At 35.4% G+C, this 9913-nt stretch overlaps 2 protein-coding genes across 2 annotated transcripts; both read left to right on the top strand.

Moving 5' to 3' along the window:
- The first annotated feature begins 228 nt into the window (after window positions 1-228).
- LOC114410717 (protein MAIN-LIKE 2-like) lies at window positions 229-3673 on the top strand. Its single transcript, XM_028374658.1, has 5 exons — window positions 229-330; window positions 812-1192; window positions 1296-1917; window positions 2018-2052; window positions 3662-3673. The coding sequence occupies exons 1-5, from the start codon at window positions 229-231 to the stop codon at window positions 3671-3673; spliced, it is 1152 nt and encodes a 383-aa protein (XP_028230459.1).
- A 1152-nt stretch (window positions 3674-4825) lies between these two features.
- LOC114409577 (heme oxygenase 1, chloroplastic-like) lies at window positions 4826-8794 on the top strand. Its single transcript, XM_028373079.1, has 4 exons — window positions 4826-5621; window positions 6801-7024; window positions 8276-8383; window positions 8575-8794. The coding sequence occupies exons 1-4, from the start codon at window positions 5198-5200 to the stop codon at window positions 8665-8667; spliced, it is 849 nt and encodes a 282-aa protein (XP_028228880.1). The 5' UTR covers window positions 4826-5197; the 3' UTR covers window positions 8668-8794.
- Window positions 8795-9913: the final 1119 nt, after the last annotated feature.

Here is a 9913-nt window from a genome sequence, read left to right on the forward strand (position 1 = left end):
ACTAGAATATTGTAATAGTTCACTTTCATTGTAACTAAGATTCATGTGCAGTTGGTGATTACAAATCCAAGCACCCACATGGATCCGCAAGCCTTGTGCCCTTTCTGAATATTTGACCATACTCTCTATTTTTATAAATTCTCAATTCACAATCAATCAAAGTGTTTGACTCCACATGAATCTAATTCAAAAAATCCACTCCTAAGTAATTTGAGTTTCAGGGCGGGGATGGAAAAACCCCGTCATCATGCCTACTTGAATAGCCGTGGCTCTGCTATTCAAGAGACACAGGGTTACCACTGTTCAAGGCTTGTCAGAACCATTTGCACTGTGAGAAATTGCTTAGTTAATGAAGTTCGTGTGATGATATTAAGCTTTTGCATCAACCCTTTTCCATTCATTTTCATTGGATCACATCACATCACATGACATCATTGACATGTGTTTCATTGTTGATGTTAAGTTAGACAATTCATATAATTTCTTTGATTTAACTTGAACTTAGAGATGAATTAAAGGAATTTATACCACAGTAATTGATTGTAATAGCAATGTATAAAGGAAAGAATAATAAACCTTCTGGTTTAATAACTAGAATTGTGTCTTGAGAGAATCACAATGACAGGATTTGAGTTCTACTAATCAATTGAATTATATTTGGTGTGATTTATATATGCATTTGTATGTCAATTATTTGGATAAATTATGTTGAACTAAATATATAATCTGTGGGTTTGGATAAATTATGTGGATTAGTTAGAATTCCAAAGCTTTGTTACACAAATTATTTGAGTGTTCTTCATGATTTCAGATCATGGTTAGAACACGAGGTCTACGTCGTGTGGTAGGCACAGGTAGAGGCAGAGACCTTAGTCAGGATGTGGCTGAGGATGTTCCTCGCCGTCGTAGGCCCACTGCCTCAGCACGTAGGCAACGGGTTACCCAGATGGCTGAGGATGTGGCTGAGGATGTTCCTCAATTGCCTGAGGATGTTCCTCAGTTGGTTGAGGATGTGCCTGATGCGTCTGATGGTAGCCCAGAGAGGACAGGAGCCGCCGATGGTGCTGAGTCTGATCGAGTGGCTAGTGATGGGACAACTGCTGATGATGAGGGGTTCCCCGGTGGGCCACGCGATCCATCTGTTTTGATAGGATTTGCTGATCATGTGGCACACAGCATATGGCGTGGACAGGTACGTACTTATTTTATTCCAGTAATTAGAAAGTAGTTTCTTTTATTTTGAAATACACAAATTTATAAATTTTTATTCAATTTAGTAGTGACCCGATCTCAAGTTGGTCTCCCATGGTAGGAAAGTAGATAAATTTGGGAGACCGACTGCTGAGATTGAAGGTATGATTGCGGCCACCGGATTGGATCCATTGATCAGGTGTTCTGTGATCACCACTGATCCTGGACTCATATCCGCCTTTTTTGAGAGGTGGCATATGGAGATGAGCAGCTTCCACCTCCCAGTAGGGGAGGTGACGATCACTCTAGACGACGTTTTGTCGCTCCTGCACATCCCGATTACTGGCACGCTGCATTCATTCGAGCCGCTGGCTACATCTGACGCAGTGGCGCTGTTGACGGAGCTACTTGAGGTCACTCCAGACAAGGCTACAACTGAGACACGTCAGGCAGGTGGGCCTCATGTTCGGTTGTCCTGGCTTCGGGACATGTACCAGAGTAGGTGTCGGGCCAGGCAGTGGGTTGCTGCAGCTCGGGCGTACCTACTTCATTTGGTTGGTTGCACTCTTTTCGCTAACAAGAGTGCAACCCATGTCCATGTTGTGCATCTACAGGCATTCAGAGACCTGGCACAGGTAGGGACATTCTCTTGGGGAGCGGCCGCTTTGGTCCACTTGTACGATCAGCTTAACGAGGCGTCGCAGGCTCCTACACGGCAGATGGCTGGTTACATTTCACTACTTCATGTGACTATCGCTACTTGTAATTTAAATTAAAGTAAAATTCAATCCATGTTTGATTGCTGATGTTGACTTTGTGTTTGTAGTGTTGGATTTACGAGCACTTTCCATCAGTCCACAGGTCTGTTGTTGACGATGGTTATGCTAAGGCTAGCCCATGTGCCTGTAGGTGGCTTTATCATGCGGTGTGTAGAAGAATCGACCATTGGTCAACTTCTCAGAGAAAAAAATCATTTAACTAGTACAAAATAATCTTAAAATTAACAAAATAATTTAACTAAGTAACCCACGGAAGAAATTTCTTCCGTGGGACTCAACGTAAGAAGGTTCTTCCGTGGAGTCCCACGGAAGAAGGTTCTTCCACAGTTCTTCTGCCGGTTACAGGGGCGGGAGAAATCTTTCGTGGGACTCCACGGAAGAACCTTCTTCCGCAGTTGACATTATAAATGCGGAAGAAGGTTCTTCCGTGGAGTCCCACGGAAGATTTCTTTCGCCCCTGTCAACGGAACAAGTTTGCAAAACAGCATGAAGGGCATTTTCGGGAATTTTAAAATTTGTTGGGTGCACCAGCAATTCTGCTGGGTGCCCCTAGCAAATCCCGAGAATAAGTCCTCTCTTTTTTTTTTCGAAATGGGCCCATTATGCATCTTTTGAAAAAATGCAGAAAATTTTGAGCGTAAAATAGTTGTATTATAAGACTATTTTAAATTTATAATAAAAATGCTAAGAAAAATATTTTTATCAAATCGAAGTTTCATGCTATAATTAGGCGTACATCTGGAGAAGATAACTTTTAAAAATAACTATTTAAAATCATTTGAAAATAACATATATATTATTAATAAGGTTGTTCATGTTTATTGTATTCATATTTTAAAATTGAAGTAAAATTTGCAAATAAAAAATTGTATTTATTTCATACGTATTTCTAAATTTAAATATGATTAATAAATAACAATATTTTGAAAACTGAACCAGCTAGTTCAACTCGGAACTAGTTTACCAATTTGAACACTCTAAAAAATCAAGGTATTTCATAACCGATCTAGAAATATGTTGAACCGATATAGAAAATTGGTGTTGAATTGGAAAAAAAACAGTGTTGAATTGTTTTTTTCCAATTTATTTTATTTTTTTTATTTAATCAAAAATATTTTTAAGATAAATAAAAGTACATATTTAAATATTTCACATTAATATCAATTATTATCGATTATTATTAATTTTTATCTTATGAAACATATAATTTAGTCATATATACTAATTTATAATATTTTAGATCCTAATTTTTTATAATTATATATTATTTTATTACTTAAAATATTATATAATATTAAAAAATATAAAATCAGTTTAACCACGATAGTTAAATCATTGAATCTTAAATCAATGTCTTCCCCTATCTTCTCTTTCAACCCTATATTTTCCCATTTACCATTCTCGAACCTAAAAATTTATTAAATGGTCCAAGTTTGGTTCCATTCATAGCAACAATGTTACTTCTCAATACACTTTTTTTAAACTAGTCAAAATTTATTAAAAATATAAACGGTTGAATCATAAGACGAATTATAACCCTTTATAATTTTGATTAGATGCAAATAATTACAAAGATTAAAAGTTTTATCTTATATATAGTCACACGAAAAACATTGTATCTTCATATAATAGATGAAGCTAAATTATTTAAAACTTCATTTAATACTTTGTGCTTGAGATTCATTTTGCAGGAAATGTCTTAGAAACATTCTTCCTATGATCTATCCAAGTCCTAAGAATTAAGAGAACAATCAATGTTTATAAGTTCAAACATCTCAAAAGGCACATTTTGCTATACTTGTTGTGATAGACCTACTCTGAGCAAAAGAGAGTGGTTTTTTTGCTAAAGTATTCTTCAAGAAATCTCTATCTCTTGTGTTAAGTGATGTAGGGCTTGAATTTGATTTTGTTAGAAAACTTTTGTTGATATCGTCTCATCTTATCTGTTTGCGAAAACTACGTTATTTGCTTTCAAAGCTATATTAGACAATAACTTGGGTTTGCAAAAAAAAGATTTAGAATATTTCTAAAATCACAATTCAACCCCACCTAAAATGAAATTAGTTTTTTACCCATCCTATGCATGGGCCTTTTATGTTAGGTGTCTTTTTTTTTTTTAATTGGGGTAGCAATTAGTGAAAGGGTAGGGAACCCCAACTAGGTTGGCGCCTCCCAAAAACCCATGCCACAATCACACCCCGAGATGCATTAAAAAAGAAAAATTGATATGAATAAAAGGAACAAAAATAAGCTCAAAACCCAATGAAGAAGCTAACAAAACCTATAAGCTCGAAGAGTATTTCTATTCCTAAGAAGCTCATCCTTACCAAAAACAGGAGAAATAGTCCCACCATTGAAAGTTAACCCTAGACAAAGCCTTATGATTGACTAATTTGTCCGCACAAGCATCCCTTTCCTATAAACATGAGAAACAACCAAAACTATCTTAACAAAAAATAAACAACTTCTCATCTGTTGTGAAGAGCTTGAATGACTAATGTTGAATCACATTCAAGCCATAATTTTAGGTTAGGTGTACAATATAATAATAATTTAAATTTAAATTTGTATTTAACTTATATCTTTTTGTAAGTATTTAAAAAAAATTGCAATTCAATATCTTTGTTAAAACTTATAAAAGCGTCATTCAATATTTATGTATCTTAAAAATGAAGTATAAAATGAAATTAGGTTAACGATGACGAACTTATTGTTCCTTCAATTATAAATAACAACTTATATGATTTCTAAAATAATTTTATAAAAACCAACTAATAACTAAGCATCATGATAAAATCAGTCTAAAATTATTTTAGGTTGTCTTCAATTGCTAACATAGGATAACTACAAAGGCCACGGCTGGCTGACGACAAGAGAAAATAAAAAACCGCATCTGTTCCGTGTAAGGAGAAGTCACAAAATTTCTCAGCTCCTGCCTGTATACTTCACATGGCCTAATCCCACAGTCGCACACTCTTCCACCCTGCCATCACCAATCATCAACACAACGCCCATTATTATTTAAAAATCCTTAATATATTATTATTCTTCGTCCATCGCTTTTTCTTGAAGACTACTTCATCCTTCTTATTAGTTTCTTTTTATTTCAATCTTTCTCACTCGCACGCACGCACGCACAGTCTCTAGTGGTACCGTGCCGGTTCATTTGCTTCATCCACCACCTCATTTTCAGAGATTTCGTGCACTCAACAAACTCTCATCCACCCATGGCGTCATCACTATCAACAATAGCTCTATTCCTGCCCCAATCGCTCTATATTAAGCCCCGCCTGGCGCCACGGCCTCTTCCTCCCCCTCAATTCCGCTCCCTTTTCCTAACCTCACCGGCGGGTGCTCGTACTGCTACTGTCATGCCTAGAAGGGCGGCGGTCATCGTGTCGGCGGCGACGGCGGAGACGCCGAAGAAGAAGGGCGAATCGAAAGGGTTCGTGGAAGAGATGAGGTTCGTGGCGATGAGGCTGCACACGAGGGACCAGGCCAGGGAGGGCGAGAAGGAGGTCAAGCAGCCCGAGGAGAAAGCCGTTACCAAGTGGGACCCATCCGTCGAAGGGTACCTGAAATTTCTTGTGGACAGTAAGCTCGTTTATGACACGCTGGAGAAAATCGTTCAAGAGGCTCCTCATCCTTCTTGTGAGTTTCTTCTTCTAATGATATTTTAGTAGTATGGTTTTAATTTTTTATTTGTGTGTGTGTTTGTGTTTTAATGTGGTATTTTTGAGTTTTGGGTTCTTTTATTTTTTTGGATGGTGCTGCTAATCTGTGGTGGTAATTTTTGGGGTAAAATGCGTGTTCTGCGTTTCTGTAGGGTCATGTGTTATGATTTGCACGAGTTTTGTGTTATGTGTGATTTAACTTGATGAGTCCTAATAGTAATGGATAATTGTTGCTATATTTGATATTAGCACGAGTGAGTACTGAGTAGCGGTGAAATCTTAAACCCTTTTATTGTTTAATTCAAGAGACTGCTTATCGTTTTCGTGATTTTCTGCTGTTGTTCTTTGGCTTATCTTTCACATGTTTCATCAGTGTGCTTGTTTAGATGTTGAAAATGCTTAAACATCAGTTTGAGCCAATCCTCCAAGAGACATACTTTTTCGTTTGAGTGCTTTGAAAGTTGTGACACCTGTGAACCGAATAAACCGTATGCTTTTGGGTTTTAACATTATAATGCTTTGTAGGGTTCCGCTTTCTGTTTGCTGGTTTATGTTTGTTAGTTTTGGATTGTGTTGCAAATATTGGGTGTGGGAAGGTAAGTGAGGTCATTGTAAGAGCTAAATGTTTGTCTTAGTTCTTCCAATTGAGTGCTGTGATAACTTAAAAGCTCATTTTTTTCTAGTTTTTCATTTTCATTTTGTTTAATAATTTTGGTTTTGATGTGCCTATATTGTGATCTTTACAAGATCTCCAATTTTTTATGGCTAATATTTGTGTGCTAAGGATCATCTGTAATATTTTGGGAATTCAAGTAAGTTTTGAGCTGTTGAGCGGTTATAGTTGTGTAATCATGGACAGACAGGGTTACAAGGTAACATTCCATGTAAGGTAACAATGATCCGAGAATTATCCATCAGCGAATTTTTTAAGGTTTGACTTGATGATGCCGAAGGTGAATCAAATGTACTAATTTCATGTAAAAAATCTGAGCATGATCGTTCTAATTCTCTGAGGGTTTCTTGCTGCTATCCATATAGGTTGTTGTATTCTGTACTACTTTAGCATATCTACAACTAATATGTTGGTGTTCAATGTATACATTTCCTTAACTAATCCAATTGTTAAATGCCTGATGCTTTTATCTTTCGTGCATAGATGCTGAATTCAGAAACACTGGATTGGAAAGGTCTGCAAGTTTGGCAGAAGATTTGGAGTGGTTCAAGGAGCAAGGTTATACCATTCCTGAACCTTCTTCTCCTGGTCTTACCTATGCACAATATCTTAAGGAGTTATCTGTGAAGGATCCCCAAGCATTCATTTGCCATTTTTACAATATCTACTTTGCTCATTCAGCTGGTGGTCGAATGATTGGGAAAAAGGTAACCAAACACATGCATGCTTAAAGAGGTTAAATTATGTTGTGTGTCACATTGTTTATGAGTACATCTTTGGTTTTGAGTGCTATTTGTGGGCCAGAATATCTGTTTTATGTTTTATAATTACAGACACATTCATATCTGGGGATATTTTCATTTTTCCTCTTCATATGGCATAGTTACTATACTACTCCCTCTGAACTCATAAGCAAAAAAGTCTGTTTTTGGGACTCAAATATAAGCAAATTTCAACTAACGAAACACTATTTAATGTCATCATTTCAAAAATACCCTTAAATTAATTCAAGTTTTATTTTCCAAGAGAATTACATGCTGAACAAACATGGGTGATAAGATAAAGTACCTCTATTCCTCTGCTGCGCACTTCACCTTCTACTTCTTTCCTTTATATCCACAAATAAATAAAAAATCAAAAGCAGATTAGTGCGGGACCTCTGTAAATGCAAATTTCGAACAGGAAAACGTAAGGTCATGGATTTTATGGTGCAGGTGAACTGATAGCTAGCAAGATAATTAAATGTGACTACTATATCTCCTCTGAGAATGTTAGAACATAATCAAGCTTATGTTATAATATGCTGTGTTTTACATCTGATACCTGTAGGTATATATTATCTGGCATGTCTGATGTTGGCTATTTCCATATTAGTTGTATCTTATATACAGATATTTGCAGAATTGTGCCACAAATGTATATGTACTATATATGTTCTATTATATCTCTGCATCAAACACTTTCTTGTATGTAGCTATTAGTATGCTGATGGTAAATAATCAATTTATTTTTTGGAAGGTGGTAAATAATCAATATTACTAATGAATGCATACATGTATAACTAGAGCACATCACTTAAAAAAAAAAATAGACATCTCGGCCCAAAGACCTTCCTGAAGCATTTTGGTTATAAGTTTTCCTAAAGGGAAATAAGCAATACAACTGAACCTGAAAAGCAACCTGGCAGTAAGGATTCAATTAATGTTGTTTCTAGTTAATCAAAAAGCATAAAAGAAAAAGAAGCAATAACATGCTTTTTGCAAATCTGTGGTTTCTTACTGCTTTTGGATGAATTTGTTTCTCTAAATGTAAATCATTGTTACAACACTGCACACCCTTTAAGCTTCACTGTTCTAAATATATTTCTTTCATTATCACCTGATGAGTTAAAACTAATACTGAATGATTGTTACTTTATCCTTACTATATACTCAATAAGTTCTTCCTGCATCTCACAGGTTGCTGAAAAGTTACTTAACAACAAGGCGTTGGAGTTCTACAAATGGGATGATGACCTTCCACGATTGTTGCAGAATGTGAGAGACAAGTTGAATAAAGTTGCTGAAGTAAGTTTCTTGAACTTTCTTAATTATTTGTGTGCACTTCTTTCCAATTTTCTAAGGAATAATCAATAGGTTGACTTGTATTGCGGTTTTATCCCCCAATTTGCAAAGGATACAGGGATACCTTGATAGCTTTCAATTTTTCTTAGTTAGGTTGTTGAATACACCTTTTTGATATTCCTTCATTTTATCAGCCTTGGAGTCGGGAAGAAAAGGACCACTGTCTGGAAGAAACAGAAAAATCATTCAAGCTCTCTGGAGAGATTCTCCGTTTGATTTTATCATGATAATAGATGCCCTGCTATCTGTGTAATTATGGGTATTAAAGTGCATGGCGGAAGCCAACAACATTACCATATGTGAATTATTTTATTTCCAATACGCAAAGGAATAATAGAACTGATGTTGATTAACTTGCTTTTCTCAAATGGGGCTTAGATTCCGTGTTGCTGTGAATAGAACATTATAAGGTCCCGAGCCAAAAAAATGCTACTATGATATTGACAGAAACTTATTTTTATTGATAAAAAAAGCAATGGAGACTAACTCCTTATTTACTTGAACAGAAAAATGCAGAAATTTAAAGATAGATTTAGAGTTCAGTATATATGTTGAATCTCTACATCAAATCTCCTTTTTCCAGTCAATTCAGGCCTACCTTGCTTTATCTATCTTTTCCTTAAATTCCTGTCCTTTCCTAATCTTATATTCCCACCTTAACTTAACAACCCCTTTATTTCCTACTTTATGTCCTCTTTTCCATTGTGTTTATCCTTCTTTTTCTCATCCTCTTCTTTGTAGCATATACCTCACTAAGAGGGGATTATAAATACTCCCCCATGCAAGATTCATCGTGTCCTGAAGCATACACTACACAGCATCATTTCAAATTATTATTTCTCCATTTTGCTTTAGTGCTCTCTGATTTCTGACAAATTTGACCGAAACAAAGTCTAATTGTAGCTTCTATAACATTAATAACATTGAAATAGCAATAAACACACTAAAACGGACGGAATAACGTGTATATCAAAGATATAAACTTTCATAATATAAAAGCTGATATAGATAATAATATGTATATGTGGCAAGTTGTTCACTGAAGATAAAATTGATATTTAATGAAGATCAATATAGTCATTTAATGACTAAATAAGACAAAGCGAGAGAGTTTTTAAAACGGTTTTTCAAATAAACACTTGGTGTTAAAAAAATTGTTAGAATGTGTCATAAGAATGTTCAATAAACCGTTATGGAGAGAAGTAGAAATACTTGGTTTATATTGGTTCACTCAATCTGAATTACATCAAGTTCTCCTTTACTCACTAGTAAAGGGTTCCATTAATCAAAATTTGATTACAAAACAAGCATTTCAACCTGTCACTCCTGACTTTATAAGTATTCTTAATACTACTTTTGTTACCTTCTTAGACTCTCCCTGAATCTAAGAAACTCAAATATTGTTTAATACTAAGTTACCCATGGCTTTCACAAACAAAAGTTTGAATAAATATAAGTATTCTTAACACTCAA

Source organism: Glycine soja, chromosome 4 (assembly GCF_004193775.1).
Source record: "Glycine soja cultivar W05 chromosome 4, ASM419377v2, whole genome shotgun sequence".
NCBI lineage: Eukaryota > Viridiplantae > Streptophyta > Magnoliopsida > Fabales > Fabaceae > Glycine > Glycine soja.

Excerpts from the sequence above, each read along its gene's own strand:
- LOC114409577 (XM_028373079.1), top strand. The coding sequence starts at position 5,198 with ATGGCGTCATCACTATCAACAATAGCTCTATTCCTGCCCCAATCGCTC. Across the intron at positions 7,025-8,275 it reads GTCGAATGATTGGGAAAAAG|GTTGCTGAAAAGTTACTTAA; the intron begins GTAACCAAACAC and ends TGCATCTCACAG. Across the intron at positions 8,384-8,574 it reads AGTTGAATAAAGTTGCTGAA|CCTTGGAGTCGGGAAGAAAA; the intron begins GTAAGTTTCTTG and ends TCATTTTATCAG.
- LOC114410717 (XM_028374658.1), top strand. The coding sequence starts at position 229 with ATGGAAAAACCCCGTCATCATGCCTACTTGAATAGCCGTGGCTCTGCT. Across the intron at positions 331-811 it reads TTGTCAGAACCATTTGCACT|ATCATGGTTAGAACACGAGG; the intron begins GTGAGAAATTGC and ends TCATGATTTCAG. Across the intron at positions 1,193-1,295 it reads ACAGCATATGGCGTGGACAG|TTGGTCTCCCATGGTAGGAA; the intron begins GTACGTACTTAT and ends CCCGATCTCAAG.